At 33.0% G+C, this 25,396-nt stretch overlaps 1 protein-coding gene across 2 annotated transcripts in view; it reads right to left on the bottom strand.

The window, feature by feature from the left end:
• Nucleotides 1–25,396, bottom strand: part of LOC108907865 (inactive dipeptidyl peptidase 10) — a 115,731-nt gene that overhangs the window by 50,840 nt on the left and 39,495 nt on the right. For both annotated transcript variants that reach the window (XM_023454181.1, XM_023454182.1), the window contains one exon: nucleotides 17,209–17,283. In XM_023454181.1, coding sequence (XP_023309949.1) covers nucleotides 17,209–17,283 — 75 coding nt within the window. The remainder of the gene's footprint in view (nucleotides 1–17,208; nucleotides 17,284–25,396) is intronic.

The following is a 25,396-nucleotide window of genomic DNA, read 5'->3' as shown; positions in this document are numbered from 1 at the left end:
TAATCATAATACAGCTTTAGGAGAATTTTTAAACTTAATTTGAATTTGTTAATACTTCCAAGTGAAGTATAAAAGCCGATATTAAGAATGTGTAACAAAAAAATGTTTTTGGTGTTTAGAAATCTAAAATAATAGGACATTTCCAGTTACTAAGAAGTATTCCTCAATTCTGGCCTATGATTGCTATCTTAATAAATGCTGGCATCTAAACAGAGGTAATTAAGATGCTGTAAGTCATAAAATATAATTTTTGCAGCTGCAAGTTCGCCAAACACATGACGTTTCATCAATCTATAATACCTCCATACAATTGGCCATCCATAATTGACAACTGAAGTTGAAAACTGAAATTTTGTTTTACCAGCATGTGATTTATATGTTTTATTTATTATTTTGAAATGAAATGAAAAACTCTCATACTGAAAAAGGCAGACAGATGCAAAATACAAAATTCATATTCACTATGTATCATGCACATCAAAACGTGTTGACATTTCGAAAATCAACCTGTTCTCGTCTTCTGTGTTTCAAATTACTCTCTGAACTTAGATTCTTGTTAGCTACAAATACTAAAAAATGAATTACTTAAGTACCTAGTAATAGAATAAATATCATATGATATCTCTACCTATGGAAATAGGCAAAAGCAAACACATTTACAATGTTAAAAATATTTAAAAACGAAAAAACGGAAACAAATAGATTTTCGAAACCAGTTTTTGAAGTGCGCGATATATAGTAGTGTATTTTGTATTTGTTTTCTTTTTTCAGTGTACAATTTTTTATCAGGCACAATTATTTTCATAAAAAAATAATCCTTGACTGATACTTTTGGCGTGATGGTTTATTATTAATTTTTTAAATTTTGTTCACATGTGGCATAATATCTAACGAATAAAGAAAAAAAAAAAAGAAAATTAAAATAAGTAACTTTAGCAATATTGACGAAGTTAGCTTAAAAAATAATAAATTAAAAATGTTATTTGATCTGTAACTTTTAAAGAAACAAAATTGTAAAGCGATTTTCAATGAGAACGATATGATTTTAAATTGAAATAAAATTAAAATTATTTCAGATACAACCAAACTTTTTATATTATCTTAAAGTACAGTCAATAACATTTATATTTTGAATAACACATCGCTTAAATGTCTATCTCGACTTCATCTCGTATGAATTCGATGTACCAAATTTTCAATAAATCGGGCGTGATCTGACGAATGCAGCATGCAATGTTCAATTTTTATGCATCGAGTGTTTATGGTTTGTCTGCATAGACCTTAGAGTTCAAATAGCTCCAAAAGAAGTAATCTGAAGGAGTTAAATCACAGCTTCTTGGAGACCAGTGAACAGTAGCATTCCTTGAAATTATCCTTTCGTCAAACTTTTCTTGCAATACGTCGATAGTTTCATGAGCAGTGTGACATGTGGCACCGTCTTGCTGGAACCACATATCCACCAAATCAAGTGGATTTTGGAAAAAAAATGGTCCGATAATACCACCATACCATAAACCACACCATACAGTTACCTTCAGCGGATACAAAGGCTTTTCCTAAATCTGTTGGATTGTCTTCACACCAAAAACAATTTTGCTTGTTAACTATCCATTAAATCAAAAATGAGCTTCATCTGAAAAAATATTTTTTTTTCGCAAAATTTGGATCCCTTTCAGTTATTGTTCTAAACTTCAAGTAGCAAATTATCGGTGCTGACGATGGTCCAATGATTTAAGTTCTTGGGTCAAAACAATCTTATAAAGGTGTAAATTCAAGTCTTTTTGCGAAATCTGCCAAGTTGTCGTAACATTAATTATTGTAAGCCTTAACTGTTACGCTCTACGAGGAATTGATAAATTTGGATCCTCTGCAACGCTAGCTCTTACAGCAGCAATATTCTCAACAATTATGGCATTTCAACGTCTTACTGGTGTTTTTATATTGTGAAGAGTAAAATTATTTTCTAATGTCTCAATAATGCGACGAGTGGCAAGCAAAGAAGGGCGATTATTTGACCAAAGTTTTCTCGAAGAGCGGCGATAAGTGTTCATAAAATCTTTGGATAATAACCAAACGTTCTTGAAGCGCGTATTTAGCCGTATTAAATTGTTAGTTTACTGAACATAAATGACAACTAGTGACAGACAGGTATAACGTTTCAAAATCATATCATTCTTATTGAAAAACCCTTTAGTAAACGCAGTGGCGACTCTTGATTTCCATAACAGGGAGGGCGGAAAAATTTAGATATAAAGTATTGAAAAAAAAATCAAACATAATTGGTTAGTTTTATTTTAAGTACTATTGAATGTACTCAACTTACTGAAAGTCCATTCTTCTGCTTTTCTCCGAAATAAACTATTCAGGTCAATTTTTCATTAAAGTTTGGTATTCTCGCACCATTGATTTTTACAAGTGCTACAATCAACAGAGCCAAACTGCATAGTAAATACGCGTTACTCCCACTTGACCTTTCACTGCTACACGACTGTAACCATAACCGCCGCTGTAAACACTTTACAGAAGTTGAGGCGAGCTACGAGACCACGTATTCAGTGTTTTGCAAAAATTTAACATTTTCTTTTTAATTTGTTTCGTGAGGCTAATAGATTCAATTAGATATGTAAATAACATTGTAAACTAAATTCTAAATTAATTTTTTTTACTATAAAAATTTCTAGGGGAGCCTCCCCCCACACAAGCCGCCACTGACTAAACGTTACTGATTTAAATTGGTTAATTTACAAGCAAACAAGCTACTCTTGAAGTATGACACAACATTTCAATTATTTTTACACTAATTCATCTCTTGTGCATGCAATTGGGGGTTATTACTATTTAACCCTCACCGCTGACAACTAATTACAGGATTATATTTCGCCTGTGAATACTTTAGTGCAACATAAAGAGATAATTAACCTCATACATATTTATAGTTGAATTGCAGAACAGCACTAGCAAACACTGAATCTGCAGCAAATCCTGAAATTGCTAGGCGAAATTTCATTTTACCGCTGAACGGACAATAAATTCAACAAGCATGTGTCCTGCATATCAAGCGGAATATGCAAACACTATAAACGTAACTATGTTGGTATTAACTTTGATAAAGATCAGTATAGAGCCCCTTTTAAGACTTTAGTTCTAAAGTATCTGCATAATATACATATAACAGCCTATCTAATATTTAATAGGTTACAGTTTATTTGTAGCGAAATTCATTTTAGAGTAAGTCTTAAGAAGAATCCTGAGGGACGTCAATTTATATTTTTTTAAATGACACAAAACTCTGTTAAACAATTTTCCGTTTATTTCATTTCCCGGCAATGGCACCCATCCTTCGAAAATCATTAAATTTTGATTGGGCCTTCAAGTATTGCATGGAAATTATTTAAAAAATTGTAATTCAACCGATGGTCAAATTGAATAGAAGTTGTGTTATCATCCTATGGAAAATAATTTTTTAATGGATTAGGTGAATGATACAATTTTATAAAGAATTACTTTTAAAAATTAAAAATACGTTAATACAGATAGAACTTTAAATTTATTTATATTTTCCGTAGATCTTTACTGTTTAATTTATTTTCTAAATTCTATTTTAGCCAATTTGGTATAATTACAGCAAATCCATATCTTAAAGTTAAAGACATAATTAAAAGGACAAAAACTATATTATTACTTGAAAAATTATAGAAAACAAAGTACCTATTGTTGTTCGGTTGTTAATTAACAAATCTCTTGCTAAACATTTACAGTTTTACCACATTTGAGATAATCTTCCCTTGCTACCAATTATTGACCACCTAGACCAGTTGGCGCTCAACAGGATTTGGCAGGATGCCTTGGAACGCGCGCTCCTGCAATGCCTGCAGGGAGTACGCGTACAACGATGAGATGAAATTGATGACGGCATCCTTTCTTTGTCAAGTGACAGGGTTTCGATGACTAATAGTAATGTATGAACTGTTCGTATTGATTCTTACAAAGCGATTTTCCTCAATGCGATGGTACGATGGGAAAAGTTTCTGTAACGTAATATATCCTTGATATTCAAAATGTGATACGATCACATATTTGGAGGATTTGAGGAATCATCATGCGATTAAATCGGTTGTAATATACAGGGTGCTAATGAATTTATGCCAAAAATTTAAAGGGGTGAAAAAAGAGCAAAAACTGAGTTAACTGATGTCACAAACTTGTATCGGAAGTTTAAGGTCATAGAGAAAAAAGCTAATTAAAAAACTGTTTTGGAACTGCTGAAATACATGTATATTATACGGCGAGTACTTACAAAAAATTCTGTAACACTTTTTACGAGTTTGTAGGTTTCTTATGAAGCCGGACTGTATTCGAAAGTCAGTTTGTATTACATTGTTGTAGTGATTGCTGTGCTGTTTTTCAAGAGTAACTTTAATAGCCGTATTTTCAAGTTTTCTTTTGAAAATGGCAATTTATCTAGCAATCGCGAATATTATGATATACTCATAATTTAAGGTGAAGCAAACAAACCAGAGCTTGTTAAGTGTACCGTACAAGACATCCTGAACGACGTACTCTCGTACCGCGAACATTTGTTGCTGTAGCGCAAAGGGTTTTGGATACCGGTGAAGTACAACCGCGTCAAAGTCGCGACGGTGACCCAGGGCAACCACTAAGAATCTTAAATGCCGAGGAGATGATTTTAGATCTCGTCGAAGAAAATTTGCATGGTAGCACCAAAAATATCGTACAGCAAGTAAATATTTCGCATCCTGTTGTGTGGCGGACATTATGACAGTTTCAGTTGTACCATTTCATATTCAACGTGTTCAGGCACTTACTTGTTACAGATAAAGCACGTTTCAGCCAAAATGGTGTACGTATCGTTCACAATATGCCTTTCAGCAACAGTTTTCAGTGAAAATGTGGGCTGGTATCATCGTAAATGACACTTTAATAGGACCTTTTGAAGTGTCTAGACGCTTAAGATGGTGCTTCATCGCTTGCTGGAGTTATTGGAAGACGTGCCATTAAATATTCAGCAAAATATGTGCATGGTTACTGCATGACGGAGCCCCAGCTCACTTTTTTCGGAAAGTGCACGACTTTCTAAATATTACTTTTCCTGATCGCTGGATAGGTTGCGGCAGCCTAGTTAGATGCCTCCCCCGGTCCCCGGATCTCACTCCTTTAGATTTCTTTTTGTGGGGATATGTGAAAAGTGTATTCCACGGAAGTTTTTGACATCTACCAACTGCGACATCGTATTACCGAAACTTGTAATACGATTCGAGAGGTCGTGGCAATGTTGCAACGCGTGCGAGCGATTTGGATACGTCGCCGTCGCGCTGAAGCTTGTGTGCAAGCAAATCAGCAGTTCTCAAAAGGTGGCTCCTTGCAATGTTGAGGTAAGTCAGATTTTAAAATTACATTTTACTAAACACAAATCCATGTATTTACCTCATTTTGACATAACGAACGTGTTTCGAAAATATTTGACATAAGTTCATTAACACCCGGTATGTAATAAATATTGAGTTTGGACTATAACATCACTAACTATGTAAAGAAGGCAATATTGGTGTTTAAAGTTGTGTAAAACCTAAAAGCAGCCCTGGAAACGGGTCAATACATCATATTTGTGAGGCTTGGTGCATATTTGGGATATTCAAAGGCTCAATCAATCCCTGCAATTCTTTGGCTTCGGTTGAAAACCAGAAAACCTAAATATCAGCGGCAAAATTCAAATCACTTTACAGTGTGAATTGGTGAGATTCAAGCACCAACAACACAGCAGAACAATGACGCGATCTGTTTAATGGGCCATAATTTTTAAATCACAAACATAGTGCAATGCACTCATTCAATATCGCAGGTATATTCTGGATACGCGAAGACAAAATCAGTCTTGTTACCGTTCTTGATTTAATGGGTTTCTCTTTACGTGAGGCTTTGCAAAGGAGTCTGTCATGGTATCAGGTATCTAACATTTTTCAAAGCAGTTGAGAATGTCTAGTTATAAAATTACACCTAGAGGCAGTATTAAATGAATACAGTGGTTTTTAGTTATTGTTTTCACGCATTTATTGTTGAATCTTAAAAGGAGATGTTGGAGTACCTTTTATTTGGTATACAGCGTGTCCCACTAGTGCGGGAAAGTACAATATCTATGTTAAAAGGAGGAATATATGGATTTATCTTTTTATTGTGTTGCCACATTTCTCGGAATGTACAAATTAAAAATATATTCAACTATACAGGGTGTTCCACTTTTCCTGGACAGACACCAACATTGGTTTTTTAAATAGAAACACACATTATTTATACATATTTTTTTCGGATTCTACATAAAAAGTAAAGGGTACTTTGTGTAAAATAGTCTATTCAAATATTCACACTTTTTGAGACATTTTGCTTGAAAGGTTTTTCTAGTCGATATTGGCTGCTTACATTTTCATGTAAGCAGCCAATATCGACTNGAAGGGGGTTTCTGATATCTGTTAAGAACTGCAGGGTTATAGGAATGATTTTGTCCTTGTATGTCCAGCATATGCCTATTTTATTGGGTGAGTGAATCGTACTGTGTGCAATGTCAGTATTTTAGCAATTCATGACCCATTAAATAAGCTTACGTCACTCACTAGTCTCTTATGTAGGCTGAGTGGATCCTATTGTCTCTGGGCTGTAACTTGTGGTTTAGGTTTGTACCTAGAATCCATCGAATGTAGAATTTTAGTGATATATTGTTTTCGGTTCACCAGTAGCTTGACAGTTGCAGAGGTGACTGAGTCTTTACACATCTTTTCAATGAGCCTCACCAATATAATGTGTTGATTGGTTTTCAGGGGTGTGTCCAATGAAAAACCAACTAAATGCAGAAAGTCTACTTTTTAGGATTTAGTGTCAGCTTTTAGCAATTACAAAAAAAAAAGAGAGGGAAGATGGATTGTTTTCCTTGACAGATTCGGTTGCCGGAGTTCAAAACATATGGTGATATGGATCTTATCAATAGAAATTACCACTTTTATTGTGTGCCTGTTTTGCTATTGATATTAATGGAGATTTTAAGTTATGTCTTTAAAATAATAATAATAATATAATAATATCTCTACTCCTCATTCTAACTAAAAGAATTAGCCCAGAAGTCGGAGACTTGTGCGGGACAGGAGGCGGCATATTATTATTACGCAGGCCGCATTTGCGCCCAGGAACGACTTATGTTGGTAGGCCCTAACCACCATTCAGTGCAGGAATGAGGGAAACCGGTGTCAATCTCTCACATTGACCCAAGCCAACATTCTTCCACCCTACCATACCTGCACAGAGGGTGCCAATCCTCCGTACAAGCATAGCTAATTTATGAACAAATTATCTCTGCACATTTGAAATTACGGAAGAGATGAATTTGGTCAAGCTGTATGGAGTTATTAGTGTACATCATTTGATGGCAGTTTGAGGAAATATTTAAAATTAGTTTCAATTGGATTAATTAAAGCAAAAGTGTTATTTTTCATAAATTTGATCACTATCATATAAACATTAAATTGTCAGGCATACACAGCCAAAATAGAGCCAAAATATGAATTCATCTTCTGTCTCCTACGCCCGAAATTATGTGTTATTATACTACTTTCCTAGCAAACTTTGTCAAGTCAATAAATATAGTCCACAAACTGGTTGTTGTTCCAACTAGTTGTTTCAAACCGATGTTACAACGTGAAGTGTTATGAGTAATATAATTAAATAGGTACATGAATGTTGGTGTTTCGCTGATCCTATTACAAACTTTAGAATATAGTAAGTTTGATCATGCGATAGTCCTTCGTGACAATAGTCATTTTATTTGCCGTCTTTTGTAAAACACCTTTAGTTGTAAAATTCTTGCAGGATTTTATAAAGACCTGTATCTTTTGGAGTGGATATATATTCTTCATTAGTTTAGGAAAATATATAGTTCAAGTGAGTCAGTTGAACTTATTATTTAAGAGAGTATTAACAAGTGGTTCCATGAGTATTTATGATTCATCACTAAATTTTAATTTTAAGAAAAATAGGACAAAAAATTATATTTTGAATTCTTGGACTTTGAGTATATGACGACGTGAATCTTTGGGTACTATAATTACATATTTTTCAAATTCATAATTTGATTAAAAGTTAAGTTCCTGTTTCAAGAGATTCATAATTACTAAAATTCGAGCTAAAATTTAAACACAGCACTATCTTCGTACTAGAAAATCGATGCATTTTATTTTATTTATTAAAAAATTAAGAAACAAAAAATGTAAATTTACTAAATGTTTCACAATAATAGTTATTTACATTTCTTTCCGTAGGTTAAGTCTGTCGCGTGCACGCGTGCTATGCATTAGCAGGTTAAGCGTTGTTGTCACGTTGTGATGAAACTCCCCAATATTAAAGGCGGTTTTCCACTAAACGGACAAAACAAAAACAAAACACAAACTTGTGTCGAATAAAACAGAACTGTAACTTTTCGCAAACTTTTTGAAGACTGGCGTGTTTTGCGACAGTTGGAGTTTTGTTTTTCGGGTCCCGCTCGAAAGCGGTCACATCAAAAGGTTTCGACGTGTTTTGAAACTCAAGTCTGTTTAGTGGAAACGGTCGTGTTGTGTTTTCTATTTAAGTGATCCTACCCAATATTTATATTGGCCTTTTCTTCTTCCCAAAAACAATATTTTAAATATTAATGCATTATAGCTATTAAAAAATATATTTGTGTACGGTTAAGGTTACTTAGCTAGTATACAAACTAACTAACTAACCAAGTAAATACTTCAAACGTACACTTACTTTTTTCCAAGGACTTCAGTATAAACCAGCCATAACTAAGAAAAAAAAATCTTCTCTAAACATGTTGGTTGGTTATTGGAAAAATTTGTTCTGACTTCTTCGCGACAACCAGTAGAAAAGGATCGAAAACAAAAACAAAACTCGAACAAAATGTAGCCCGCTTGATGGAAACAAGAGTTTTGGGTTTGTTTTTGTTTTTCAGGTTCTAGAAAACACAAACAGGACATAAACTCAACTGTCCGTTTAGTGGAAAACCGTCATAATACTCGCTGTATTTTTAAAACTGTTAATCTTACGCCCTTGTAATTTTTTTTGTTCATTTATCTATCTCATGCTGAAGTAATGGCAGTCTAACTTCTTACACCCTGTAGTAAATGAAAATAAGAAAATTATATTTCCCGCATCAAGGAAAATGTTTTAAATAATATTAATTGAAAGATATCTATTGAATTATTTTTTAAATATGTATATGAATATGCATGATGAATATGAATATGTATGATTATTTTGGATTAGATCAGATTAGATTAGATTGGATTAGATTAGATTACATCCCTATAGACACCATAGATTTGTATTACGTTAGACGAAAAAATAGACCTAAAACGTTTAAAGGAGTTAAAAGTACGAAATTACGAAAATCCTTATTTTTATTTATTGTTTAAAGCTATACGTACGTAAATAAAAAATAGAATATAATTTTCATTTGAGATTGTTTTTCAATATTTACATCACGATTTTGAGAATAATTATTAAGCTATAGCTTTTCGCAAATATAATGAATCATTTGCATTTGTTCGACTATCTGCAGATCTTCTAGGACTCGATTTGTAAATCCATGAAAGTTAAATTTGAGCAACTGACGGAATTAAGTGGTTTAGTCAAGGATGTCTCTACACATTATCGACATCGACTGACAGAAATTTCAGAATATCGTCCACGTTTCCTTAATCTGATTGATGTAACTTTTCATTAATTATCTTATTCTTGATCTTTGGATTTATATATCAGCCTTAACAACTTTTATTATGGCATAAGTATGTTAATATTTTCTGAAAGAGTTTATTTGTAGCATTCTTTTTTCCGCACAACACCGACATGAAAAGTTAGAAAAAAAGGATAAACACCTGCGCCACAAGCCTGGATTTGTTTTTTTTGTCTAGCTCCAAATTGAGAAATACAAAACAATGCTCATATCAACGTATAGAAACAACTTATTTTCTCTTCTAAGTTTGGTAGAACCTCTGGGTAATATTTTTGTGCAGGGGTTTATTTATTAGTGTTTTTTAGAAAGTTTACGATGTTCTTATTAACATATTTTTTAAAAATATTCAGTTGACATTTCAACAAACCTTTGTCTTACCTCGGGACATTTTTTGTTTAATAAAAATGTCGAAGTACGAACGAGGGCAAGAGGGGTTGTAATATCCATTGACTTTCATTGACATTGGTTGCTGTTTAATTTCTAAATTTCATTGAAACCGTTATTTCCATTTTTTTGTGCATTTTTTATTCAATTTCTGTCTGCTTTAAGTAAGATATTTAAAAATCGCGTCTTCTTATTTGCGTGATTGTATGAATATTCTTCTTTTCCGACTAAACCCCGTATTTAAGCATTTCTTGAGTTCTCGAACAACATATTTGATTTACTGCCCATGGCTTCCCAAGAGAAGCAAAACTTTTTATCAAGAATAATTTCTTCTCGAAAGATCAACAATAAAAAAGTTTACATACAGGGTGTCTCACAGTGACGGCCCATTTGAATTATTTCAGAGAATACTTCGATTTGAATTTTGAAAATTTGGGATACCGGATTTTCCGGCATGCCCTTCTTAATTAAAATAATGGTGTCCACGTACCACTTCCGGTTATACCGGAAGTCGCCATCAACTTGCTTATTTTAAATGGAACACCCTATATATTATTGCAGTTTTGGTCTACGTGTTATTTTAGATGGACTTTTATGAAGTTTCCCTATTCCTAAAATTAACCGCTTTCGAGATATTTAATTCTTTTCAGAAAAATGGAGAGTAAAAGTGACTAGCTTTAAACCATGTGTATTTTATAGTAAGAAAGATAAAGGCAAAAATATTTATAGGGGGGATAGCTAGACCCCTAAGCTTCCCATCTATACTTTCAAAGTGGCTTAATTCCACACAGGGTGTTAGAAATTTAATGCCGAGTTTAGTTAACTTCAAACCTTCATAAGTCGTTTTTTTTAAATGGAACACCCTGTATGTTTTTCTATATTCTGAAATACAATTTTATTCTCTTTCGAACGGTATCAGGGTTCCCTATACCTATCTCTTCTAGTTTTTAAGTTATCTACTATTTTTTATGTAATCACCTAAAATCATGTAATTTCTTGCGAGGATAGCTGTGGAAATTTTAGCAAAACTTCAAAACAAACAACTAAACTGTCACCAGTTATTTATTATTTATTCACAGACGTTGCGATGGGAATCTAAGCAGAACATTTACAGTGTTTAATGAAACATATGCCAATTTTCCACCAATGAGCAGAATAAAGTTAAGAAGAATTCTAAAAAATCAACTTTATGAATACACAATTTTAATTATGTATGTTGATAATAATAATAATAATGCACTAAGATAAAAAAAATTACTTAAAAAAGTCATAAGTGTTCAAAATTAACAGCTACGCACTTGTGGATTCTAGATTTGACACCATCAGTCACCGCTTTTGCTATTTCAACTGCAGGGAATTCATGGAACGCTACTTTTTGCTTTATTACTCCACAAACGTAAAAATCTAATGGAGTGAGGTCGGGTGACCTCACTGGCCAATTCCATGGTCCTAGGCGTCTCATCCATCTATGGTCTAAAGGTATATCATCTAGAAAATCTGCCACAACCGTTTGCAAAATATTGAGATATCTGTCGGCATTTAAATTTTCTTCGGTAAGAAATTTGGTTATCTTTAATTAGACAAAAAACATTTACGATAAATTTATTTTGAAAGTTTCTTTGCCGGATAACATGAGGATTTTCAGATGACCACAAATGAGTATTATGTCTATTAAAAATACCTTTTCTCGTAAATTTTGACTCGTCTGTCCATATAATATGTTGCAAAAATTGTGGATCTTCTTGGTATCGCACTAACATCGTTTCACAAAATTGTACACGTTGCACGGCGTCACCCGGATGAAGAGCAGAAAGTAGTTTGTATGGATTCAAATCATTAGTTCTTAGCATACTGTGAATGGACGCTCGTGAAATGCCTAAATCATACTCTGCGGCATGAGTTGAGGATTCTGGATGAACATTAAAATAGGCTAGCACATTTACTACATTATCTTCATTTGAAATTATTGGTTTTGGTAAAATTCTTTCTGCACAAATTCGGCCATACTCTAGTTGATTTGCTAAAATTCTTCTTAACTTTTTTCTGCTCATTGGTGGCAAATTTGGATATGTCTCATTAAAAACTGTACATGTTCTGCTTATAATCACATTGCAACGTCCGTGAATGATTAATAAATTTAAAATATCAGCATTTGAATGTGTATTGCTTTCCATTTCTTACAAACACTAAATTAAACTGTCACTGAAAGAGACTAACAACAAATTGACAGTTTAGTTGTTTGTTTTGAAGTTTTGCTAAAAATTCTACAGCTATCCTCGCCAGAAATTAACTGATTTAGGTGATTACACCAAAAATAGTAGATAACTTAAAAACTAGAAGAGATAGGTATAGGGAACCCTGATACCGTTCGAAAGAGAATAAAATTGTATTTCAGAATATAGAAAAACATACAGGGGGTCCCATTAAAAAAACCGACTTATGAAGATTTGAAGTTAACTAAACTCGGCATTAAATTTCTAGCACCCTGTATGCAATTAAGCCACTTTGAAAGTATAGATGGGAAGCTTAGGGGTCTAGCTATCCCCCCTATAAATATTGTTGCTTTATCTTTCTTACTATAAAATACATATGGTTTGAAGCTAGTCACTGTTTTTTTTTTGAAAAAAATTAAATATCTCGAAAACGGTTAATTTTAGGAATAGGGAAACCTAAAATAACATGTATAATCCAAAATTGCAATAATATATAGGGTGTTCATTTAAAATAAGCAAATTGATGGCGACTTCCGGTATAACCCGAAGTAGTACGTGGACGCCATTATTTTAGTTGAGAAGGGCATGCCAAAAACCCGGTTTCCCAAATTTTCAAAATTCAAATCAAAGTAGTCTCTGAAATAATTCTAATGGTGCGTCAATACCACAAACTGTTTTATTAATATTTTAGTTAATTGATGTTAAAAATGTTTATCCACGACTATTGTATAATGTACCCATTATACGTCTGTTTGCTCGACCTTAATAATACCCATTAATCACGGCAGTGATTAATGAGTCATTAATCACTACTGTCAGATGCTTCCTTAATTTAGCTATAATATTATATTGTTCTGCTACAAACAATCCGTTTTTAAAATTTTATCGTGTAAACCACTAAATATTTTCAATTCAGTGCTGTACATATAAAAAAAAAATTAAAAAAGTGAATTTTCCTAGACCGGATTCGAACCCGGGACCCGCGGTTGGAAGGGAAAGAGCATCTACACTGAGCCATCAGCGACTTCATTTGTGCGAGTCGTATATCTGTTTCTTAACATACCATGTTTTTCGAAACATTTCAAAAAAAACTTCAACAAAAATATTTAGTAGTCGTGGATAAAGTATAGTATTCTACTCCCGTATAATGGGTATTATTCACTCGGTGATTTAGGCCACTCGCCTGCGGCTCGTGGCCGTAAACTTCACCTCGTGAATAATACCCATCATTATACGCTCGTTGAATAATATACTATTATGAAATATAAGACCTATTTTTTGAACCAGTGAGTTCCGACAGTTATGTCATTTTAACTTCCAACTACTGAATTAGTATACAGAATACCATCGTCCCGACATGTTCCCGGAATGTCTTTAAACGTTAAACGTTCGCCCGCTATCATCGCCGGGGTCCGCGGTTCAATATTTCCAGCATGTGGGCCGATTCGCACTAGCAACAACGCCGAACCACTCAAAATCTGCGTGTCGGAGGGCAGTTAGTTAACAGCAGCCAAGGCCCACGATTACCATAGCTCTTTAAACTTAATATAAGCGCTTCAAGCTTTCCAACTGTATCTTAATAACATCTCTCCACTGTTCACATTTCACTCTATACGACGGTGCTATCTAGAAAACCTCATATAATTCCGTGAGTCAGGCTGGTGCATTTTAGCGATAAGAATGTTCTATTTTGATAGCGTTTGCTTTGCGGATTATTGGGGATGAACGTAAATTTTCCGGTAATGGGGCTCCGGTTTTATGCGGCAGCAGATAATCATCGTTGACAAATTAGTACCGAAAAAAAAAATAACTGGTAATGATAAGGAGTATATGTGCGTGGTTTCTGTGAATTAAGCAAACAAATGTTCAATAATTTATGAGTATGGTCTATGAGAATGTACTAGGATTTCTATAGTACCTACTTCTGGGATGACTGATGGTTGAGTTATTTTTTTGCCAGAGTCCCTTAAGAGAATGCTCCTAAAAGTTGTTTTTTTCTAGATATCTCCGAAATCGTTCGAGATAAGAAAATTAAATTAAATTTGAACCGAGTAGCACTCAATTACATTGCAATTCTGATAGTCAAAAAATAATTACTAAAATTTAGCCAGTCTCAAATTGAGAGTGTTGTGGTTAAATATTGCTTGGGTTTTTTCAAATGATAATCTTTTAACAGGTCAACAAAAAACAACAAAAAGTATGTAGGTAATTTTAAATAATTTAACTGTAAAGATATACGATAAGTTGCATTGCATTTAAAAATTTTATATTAGATGCAGAAAATATATAAAACGCTATTTACAAACGTACAATCCATACACAATATAGAAAATAATTATTGTTAATCACTTATTTGACAAGAAAATATAAAAATTCGTAAAACTGACTAACTGACTGCTACTTTTCAATCTATAAATAATATGGGTTTATGAAAATAATTCCAAACAACACAGTTATGTCAATAAAACATAACATTTATTTTTTTCTCTTCGAAAATTGAATTGATGTTTAAATGTTTGCCATAAAAGAATTTTAGAAGTTAGTTTTCTGTAGAGGATTTCTTCCCAATACTGTACATCGTAATTATAAAAAAAATATATTAAGCTAATAAGATCTGCTATATAATTTAAAACCACCGACATATGTATATGTTATATTTTACATTCACAATCTGGTATGGGTGGAAATTTTATGTAGACTAGATAGCAATCACAAGATAAACTAATTTAATATTATTTATTGCAATATTAAATTTGTATTTGTTTGATTTTAGTTAACATTTTCTAATGATGTCCAATTTTAAACTATATAGTTTAATATTAAATCTATTTATAACGAGTATACTCGTATTATAGAAGTATCTTTCATAGATGTTTTAGACAGTTTTGACGTCTAACAAATGGATAATGTGGCTTAATGGCTTAACGTATGTTCCTTGGGATTGAAATAAAAAAAGTTTAATATGTAATTGAAGAATGAAAAACATTCTCTAATATTGATCAAATATTCTAAACTTAAATTTTATCCCCAAACTACTATCCAAATGCTATTTTTTTAAATTTACTTTGTTGCGTTTAGTGGATGTAAATTTCAGCGTCACTGCAACTTCGGACGTCTTTCAAAGATCCAATCTGAACCCTTTACTGTTTTTAACATTTATATCAACGATATTTGCACCATTGTAGAATCTGCAATTCTGATTTTTGATGAGGAATATATTGGAAAACAGATAATATTTGTAGACTTCATGAGCTCGTCGAATAATCTAAATGATTTTGAAATACGATGCAGTGAAAGTCGGTGAGAACTCTGCTGTTTCTAAATATAAAATTGTTATGTATATTAGGAGGTGTATTATAGAAAATATGCATGTAAAATTAGTAGAGAAATAATTAAAGATCTAGGAGTTTTTCTATGGCTTTTAATCAGATCAGATCAGATTAGTTATATGTCAAGAAAATGGCTGGTCCCATCGCTTATAAATGTAAGGGCTCTGGAAATTCAATATTATGTGTATGTTAGATCTAATCGTTGGTCTGGAACTCTTACCATTATATAAACTGTGATAGTCTTGAAATTGTATGAGGACTATTTCAAGCTTTTAAGTGCAGTAGATGTATCTGGGGTAAGAAATTATTTTGAAGTGTTCAAATTTGAGTTAACTTTTCAATTTTTTATAAAACATATTTTATACGAAATAACTAGATATCTTTATTAAATATTAACGTAAATATGTTACAGTTAAGAATGGAAAAGGATGTTAGATAAGTGACCACCTCTTGCAGCTCTACAAGTCTTCAATCTTTCAGCAAAATTTTCCATCACATGTTCACATAATATTAGTTCAATTTGAGTGATTTGTTCAATTGTTTTCTTTCTGATGCTGAATGGTTTAAGGATTGTCAGCATTAACTTGACTCTTAAAAAAAACTCAAAAAGAAGTCTAATGGAGATAGATCACAAGATCTTGGTGGTCAATGACCATCCTTCGATTTCCAAATTTCTGTTCCAAAAAATCGATTGTTTCCGCTGCTGGACATGTTGCACCGACCTATTGAAACCACATATTCTTCACATTAATACACTCCAACTCACCTCATAAAAAGATATTAATCATAGTTCGATATCGAGCACCACTCACAGTACCGTTTTCATATTTATTTTCGGGGAAGTATGGACCAATCATTCCACCAGACTAAAAACCATACCAAACAGTTACTTTTTGTGGATGCATTGGTTGTTCCAATATTACTCGTTCGGGGTTTTCTTCGCCCCAGATACGACAATTTTGTGTGTTTACATATCCACCAACTTCAAAATGAGCTTTATCACTACAGAAGATTTTGTTAAAAAAATATATAATTTTTGTCTTTCTCTTGCAGAGCCCGATAATTCTTGTTTTAACTGTATTTTGTAAACCTTTTAGTGAAAGTGTTGAATAAAGTGAGTTGTTTGCCTAATTGCTGTGAACGATGACGAATTGATGTGTTTGGTTCTGCAGTGACACTACCATTGACAGCTGCAATATCTTCTGAAGAAGTTTATGAATTTCAGTGATATTCGACACGACAAAATTATACTGGGGGGTTTTCCAGAGATTATTGGATCTGTATAGTACAGTGGATGTAAATTTGATAAGTACATCAAGTCGTATTCCTAGTTTCACTTAATGCGATCTGTTAATATTTTTTCGAAACTTTTATACACTTTACGCATAACAATAACATAAGCGAGCCATACACACTGTTGTCAAATTAAAGATTTTTTTTAATATTATGGATAAAGTGGAGATAAAGAATCAGTGTTTATGATAAACAAATTATTACTTACTGATTTGAGGTCGTGTTGGAAGAGCACATATCTAAGGTCCTTTGAGCACTGATATCCTCTGACATTCTGTTGCCTCTGAAATTAAAATAAAACCTTTAGCATTTAATTCTTTTAATATTTACTGGCAATTGAATAAAAAAAAATGTATATAGTTTCATTGCAAAAATGTTATTAGCGAATTAGATAAGCAATCAAATCGGTGCAATATTATGTGCAATATTCTTTTTATTATTTACATATTCCTAAGTAAATTGTTTTCAGGTTATTAATATCGCTTCTATCATATTTTTCTTTGTGGAAAAACATAAACTGAGTTTTCAAAACAGGTCTTACTAAAATGGCTCACACATACCCTACAGTTAGGTACCTTATAACTGATTATAGAATTTTATAGAATTAAAGATGACATTTTGCTCATGGAATGGTAATTTGTGCAAAAAGTGTCTGTTTGGTAAAATAAGACCCATCACAATATGTACCGCTTTATACGTTCCTAATCCGGATGACGAAACGATTAGTTTTATTTTAGTTGTCAAAAAAATTTTACTTATAATTTTATATTATTAACAGGTATATCTACAGATCACTTTTGTATCGTAACAATATGGCAATCGAAGGAAGAAACTATTTGTATTTTAATTCTGGGTGTCAACCCTGACAGCAAAGAAAATAAATCAGAGTCAGCAAGGCTCGATATATTATGGTCTTCTTCGAGCAGTATATTAGCAGTTTATTAAAAGAAAATGGCTGTGTGGAATCAACAAGTGCCAGCACAATAGATCACCAAGCATCCCTCCAGTAGAGACTGACGTATTCAGAATTATTACCTATAAACGTGTTACACCATCACGACCATTTGCAAATCTGGTTATGCGGGACCAGCATATATGAAAGATAGAAAAATTCGGAATTCCAAAATGATAAAGGCGTATATGTTCATTTTTATATTCATGGCAACAAAGGCAGGTCACTTGGAGCTTGTGAGTGATTTGAGGTCAGAAATACTTCTAAATACTTTTAAGCAATTCGTTTCACGAAGCGGATTATGCAGTCACATCTTTTCAGACAATGCGACGAACGTTACAGGTGCCAAAAAGGGTTGTTAGATATAACAACAAAAATAAATAAAATTCAACAAAAAATACAATGGCATTTCATACCTGTACGGTCGTCAAATTTTGGTGGTATATGGGGCGCCACTGTAAAAAACGTTAAACATCACTTACCGAATATTTAATAATACAGGGAGTACCAAAATGAATATCGGGGTTTTAAAGCTTTGTAGAATTTATTACAGTGACCTCATCATTACAAATTATACATCAAGTGAACGAGTAACTCAAACAGTTTGTCCTACAAGTATTCGTGCGCGTGCGCATGCTCTGGTTCCTTCTAACGTCTTCCGTTAGAAGCGCTAGTAGCCAAGATGGCAATTAGGGAGCAGAAAGCTTTTTGTGTGTTACAGTTTGCAAAGACTGAATCTGTAATTAGAGTGCAACGTGCGTTCCGTATTATGTTAGTAAGTGATGGCTCGTTCCTCAATTACACAAAGCTGAACCAGAGAACTTTATTTGGCAGCAAGATGGTGCGCCGCCTCATTGGCATGCCTTCGTAAATGATTGGTTAAACAACGTTGTTTCCGACAGGTGGATTGGCCGCAAAAGGCCGGATGACAGAGCTTGTTCCGCATGGCCTCCACGTTCACCAGATCTGACGCCATGCCATTTTTACCTTTGGGGGTTTGTAAAGGATCGGATGTATGTGCCTCTGCTACTAGCTGACCTAAATGACCTACGACATAGAGTTGAAGCTGCAGTTGTATCAATTACCTACTCCAGACATACTGAGCAAGGTTTGTGACGAACTCGGCTATCGACACGGTGTGTGCCGTGTGACGGAGGGTGCGCACATTGAACACTTGTAGGACAAACTTTTTGAGTTGCTCGTACATTTGATGTATAATTTGTAAAGGTAAGGTCACTGTAATTAATTCTACAAAGCTTTAAAACCCCGATATTCAATTTGGAACGCCCTGTATAAATTTAACAAATGATGAATATTATACATTTGTAACGAATATCGAAGCTGTTTTAAATCCCCGAGTATTATATTCTGTCCCTTATTCGATAATTCAAATGTTCCAATATTTTTGGACTAGGTAGAAAACCGCATAGCTACATCGATGTCAAGAGGGAACCAAATGCAATTGGTACCTACAGATTTATCATCAATTTTGAGTTCTCTGGTGCTTCTAAAGAAGACCCAAAAGAAGGATAATCACCGTTCGTAGTATCAGTGAAAACTAATGATAATGATGATGTAGTAAAACGTACAATTGGAAGGTGTTACCTAGTTGAAATTAGTGCAGATCACCTCACCCCTTTTCTTTGAAAAAGGAACATTCAAGGGAGTCGGTATGTTCAGTAAATCAGTAAAATATACCCCTGTAGAATATGCAATCCTTTGTACGTTCCTAACCCAGGTGAGGAAACTGTTTGTTTTGCTTTAATTGTAATTAGTTGCATGTTAAGAAAAAATTGCATATATTATAAACACAAATATCTACAGTCCACTTTTGTATCGTAACAATATAGCAATCCAAGAAAGAATCTGTATTTTCTGTATGTCAATTCAGATAGAGAAGAAAATAAATCAGAGCTAGCAAGGCTCAACATTATTTATAGTACAAATAACACAGTTACAAAACAACCAAGTAATACATATAAATTATATTATAAATTTATTAATAGTATATTAAACATGTTTAGAAAAGTAAAGTTTCACTAAACGAATATCTCACTCGTACTCAAAAGCTATATGAGTTTAGTTAAACTGCCTTTCTTACGAAATTTGTTTATACTATTTTTTCCCATTTTGTGCACGTTTATATAATAACAATTAAGTTTCATTTTTGTAAGTCGAACTNCTTACCCTTCCAGTTAATTCGGATGTAACGTTTAACTTATTATTTATTGACCAATTGAAGTGTAAATAATGATTTATTGTATTTAAATTTTCGCTCTACTTTTCATTTGAAACCACGAAACTGTTCCCAATCCGTCTATGCAGGACCAATTCGGCCAAAGTAGAAACCTATATCCGAAGGGACCCAAACTACCCTATACAAGAAGTAGAAAAGTAGAAGATGCAGCGCGGAAAATAGTAATTTTTACAAAGTTTCTAAAAATTTCCATCAAAGTTCTTATGAAGCTTCCAGCCGCCCCTATACACCAAAACCACTGTAGGCGATATCGCTGGAGGTCAATGTAGCAGAGCAGCCGTCGACAACGGGCTGCAAAAATAGAAAATTCACCTCAGTTTCGAATATTGGAAACTGAAAAGCTTTCCGAACATTTCTTAATTAGAGCCAGGAAACAGCAAAACAAAACCAATGTACCATGTTATACTGTAAGTCGATCATCAGTTCCAGTCGGCGATGATCCAAAGATGGGTAACCTTTAGAGGGTTCAATTGTCCAAATCTAAGGCGACAGACATCTGTGGATCCATCGAGGACCGTGACCGAACGTCAACCTTGATGCCTTGCCGTACTTTTCAAATTATTACCATTTTGCATTGTATAACGCCTCTGCAGATCAACAATAAAAAATACCTTCATATTTTAAGAGTAAATCCATTTTTCAATAATTCAAAACATTGATAAGAAATTTTCACAATATTGCCAGCACATTGCTCCCGACCTAGACCTAGCGCTCCATCCACCAGACATTGTGCAATGCTGCGGTGAAGATCCTAAGGGATAAAATAAGAAGCTGCCCAAATTTATAGGTACTCATAAGTAGAACGCTTACACAAGCTCCAAGAAGCTTTCCTTTCAGGCACTCACAGGAGACCTCGAAATCAGTGCTAGGCAATGCAAAGCCAAAAAAAAACAGTGATATCAGACAACCATACTCCAAGTGTCAAAAAAAAAACATAAGGCTCAGTTGAAAGCCTCCAGGAAATCATGCCATCTCAAGAGTGTACCAAAGTGGAAGAAGGCAACAAAACAAATTAGATTCTTACTATTTTTCAAGGTAACTACCCGCGTCTGATCACATGGACAAAATCATGTCCCGCGACATGGCTCACTAAGAACGCCAAATATGCCTAACAAGGGTCAAAATAAGGTAGATCCGCCATATGACACCCAAACTGGTGCTCAAATGTAGAGACAACGAAACACCAACCTTATTGAAAGACGAAATCGTATCTTATAAGGGTGTTCCCATATTTTCATATTTAAAGCTTTTTCAAAGTATGGAACTGAGAAACTAATATCTGAACTCATATATTTAATTTTTTCTGGGCTGTTAATATCTGGATATATATTTTTTAAGCTGTCTCTGGGAGAAGTACGTATTTGACTTCAGTTTAACATTTCCATTAGGCAATTTATGACATATTTCTTGCGATTCGTAGTATACAGATATTAATAGACCGTATAACAAAAAAAGGAGTCTGCCTCTGCCCTAAAACAGCTAGTGGCGTTAGCCATAAATATTTCCTACGCCAGGGAGCATGTAAACAAGAGGGAGCATTGGCCTGATAAATACTTCCTATTTGAGGGAGCCACTACGGAAGGAATATCCAAAAGGAGAGCGCGGGTTCGCTTCTAAATTTTGCATTGCCTCAGTCGTGTGAAAATTGTAAGTATCGCTTTGATGGATTGAAAATTTGTACTTTTTGCAAATTTTTTATTCACCGAATTTTAAGTATAATATTAACCTTGCACACAGAAAAACCCTACAATTAAACTATACCTACAGCTAGAAAAATGATTGTATCCATAAGAAAAATAAGATTTCTACACATCGTAAAAAGTGGAAAAAAATTATAGTAGGATGAAACCCATTGGAAAAGGAAGAGAATATAACAGAAATGAAAGGAAAAATAATTTACGGGCGATCTGAGGTCGGGAAGGGGAAGGGGGTGAGTTTTTAAGGGTAAAAAACGGTTTCCCATGATTTCCGGAAAAACTACAAGTCTTATGGAGAAAAGTTAAATGGCAAAGTTGTAAGTAATAAAAAGATCTACAACTTTTGTATTTACACTTTTTTCACATAACCTCAAAATTTATGTGAAAAATTCAAATAACCAAGTTTTTGGTTTTTTATTTTTATCTTTTACAAACAAATTTTTTTTTTCACGAAATTTGGTGAAAACTTACCTATTTATGTCCCAAACACGCTGTAATTTTTTTGATTTGAAATATTTATTTTTTCACCTTATTTTTACTTAATATCGAAAAAGCACCCTAATTTTCAATCGAAAATTCTCACGTCAAAATATCTGCTTTTTTAAAAACGTCGGTGGGCTTTTTCTTCGTTGAAATCTCTACTTTCTGATGGTGTAAAAAAATATATACATTACTATGGTAAGTTTTCTCAGGAAATGCAAAGAAACGAACTAGAATCCGAAAATTTTTTTCTAATCATTATGTACAATTTTGAGCTATTTATTAAAATTTACACTTTAATTACTCGAAAAACGTAAGATTCCATGTTACATTGATAAACAAAAAAATTACAAGTCGAAATATACTATTATAATTAACAACCAAATAAGTTAATAAAGTTAATATTTAATAAGACATCTACAATATTTTGAGAAAGTTGTAGAATCTTCTTTAAATTATATACGTAGATGCCTATTTATTGCTATTTTAAGATAACTTATATACCTGAGTGACCTACGGAAAATTTTAGCCCATCAAAAGGTATTTCATAGAGAAGGTGATTGTCTTGAAGATTTCGAAAATCTACTAGAATCGGGAAGGTTTGTCGAATCTCACGATGAAGAAATGGCATCAAAGAGACATAAACTAATGGAAAAGTGATTAGAATTCAAGATAAGATATTTATAAATAACAAGATTAATGTTTTTAAAAATATTATAATTAATAACGCAATCATTATAAAGTATCTAAATTCAATAGTACGATTTACATGTATATTTATACAGAGTGTACCATTTTTATTCTGAAAATTTTCAGGAAAGGGTAGATCCGATAGAATTAAAGGGACTTTGCTATATAAACTTATTTCGAAATCTGAACCCTTTCCGAAATACAGGGTGTTGAAGTTGAATTTATTTTTTATTTTTTGTTAATATCTCTTGGAGTTATAAATTAATTGTTCTCAAATTTTGTGTGGTGAATACCAAAGTGCACTAGTACTAATACACAAAACCTCAGCTTGACAGAAAAAGCCAGTGGCGTGCATTCCGCACTTGTCGATACCTTTTATAAAAAGTACGTGTAGCGCCTCTGACTGATCTTCAAAATAATATGTAATTTCAATTGTCCGTGCATTGTTCTATCAAAAAGCATTTTTACGTTTTCTAAATAATAGGCACAGTTACAGAGTAAACCGACATTTTATAAAATCATCCCTGATCTTAATTTTAGCATTATTCCTTATCTAAGAAATGTTGAAGCGCACTCCTGGCTAATTGAATACTATCTGTGATTACTAACAATGATGTTTTTTTTTTAAGTTGGAAAAAATTAAAACATTTAAAATTCTATCAGTGATTTAATAACAATAATTAATTATAAAATTAATGCACATTAACGTTTAATAAACTAAACAGAAACTGTATCATTAATGTATCAACGAATATTTAAATATTGTTCAAATATTCTCAAAATTCTTTGATTTCTGTGCTCTAATGTTCTAATGTTCGTACATTACCAATTTCATGGAGTCTTTGAAATGCATCAGTAAATAATTGAGAATTTGGATGTCATCAATCAGGAAACCTTCGTCTGTATTCTCGAGATGCCTTCAATGCGTTACCATTACACAATCCGTAACAGAACACAATATCAGCATATTCAGCATTTGAAAATTTATATGGCATTATTAAAGCACTTAATGGTATTTTATAAAAAGCTAAATCCGAGTAATTAATGTAAAAAGTTTTCGTTTCTCAGCAAAGAGTGATCATGTCAAGTTTATTATGACAACCAAAACTGTTTTCAAAGCAGCTCTGATTTTTAATTTTCTGTCACTACGAGTGAACAAAGTGTATTGCAGCCAGTGGCTTGCAATTTGAACGTTTAATATTAGTTGCTATATTACTGGTACACTTTCAGAATTGAACATCACAGATAATATTCAATTAACCAGGAATGTGCTTTAACATTTTTTAGATAAGGAATACTGAAGTCAAATTAAAACAACCTGAGCGTTTCAGTTGTTGATGAAAACAGTTCTGCTAAAAATTAAGATCAGGGATGATTTTATAAAATGTCGGTTTACTCCGTAACGGTGCCTATTATGGAGAAAACGTAAGAATACTTTTTGGCAGAACAATGCACGGAAAATTGAAATTATTTATTATTTTAAAATTTTAATATCAGTCAGTGACGTAACACGTTTTCTGTCGAGCTGAGATTTTGTGTATTAGTATTAGTGTACTGTGGCATTCACCACACAAAATTTGAGAACAATTGGTTTATAACTCAAGAGATATTAACAAAAAATGACAAAATAAATTCAACTGCAACACCCTGTATTTCGGAAACGGTTCAGATTTCGAAATAAGTTTATATAGGAAAGTCCCTTTAATTTTATCGGATCTACCTTTTCCTGAATTTTTTCAGAATAAAAATGGGGCACCCTGTATATTATGAGATTTTCTATGACATAAATGTAATTAGAATTTAATAAATCAACTTTTTTACTGAAAAAAATAGCAGCAGTGACATTTTTTAGATAAATTTCCTTTAAATTCTATCTTTAATATTTAGAACAACTATTTTCGCATGTGTTTTGCAATCTTTATGTTTTATGGATTTGTAACTTTTTTGTTTATCAATGTTATGGGATCTTACGTTTTTTGAGTAATTAAAGTGTAAATTTTAATAAATAGCTTAAAATTGTACAAAATGATTGGAAAAAAAATTTCGGATTCTAGTTTTTTCGTTTCTTTGCATTTCCGGAGAAAACTTACCATAGTAATATATATTTTTTTACACCATCAGAATGTAGAGATTTCAACGAAGAAAAAGCCCACCGACGTTTTTAAAAAAGCAGATATTTTGACGTGAGAATTTTCGATTGAAAATTAGGGTGCTTTTTCGATATTAAGTAAAAATAAGGTGAAAAAATAAATATTTCAAATCAAAAAAATTACAGCGTGTTTGGGACATAAATAGGTAAGTTTTCACCAAATTTCGTGAA

Source organism: Anoplophora glabripennis, unplaced genomic scaffold (genome assembly GCF_000390285.2).
Source record: "Anoplophora glabripennis isolate ALB-LARVAE unplaced genomic scaffold, Agla_2.0 scaffold213, whole genome shotgun sequence".
Classification (NCBI taxonomy): Eukaryota; Metazoa; Arthropoda; class Insecta; order Coleoptera; family Cerambycidae; genus Anoplophora; species Anoplophora glabripennis.
The sequence above is the reverse complement of the archived record's forward strand: the minus strand, read 5'-3'. Positions and strand labels throughout refer to the sequence as shown.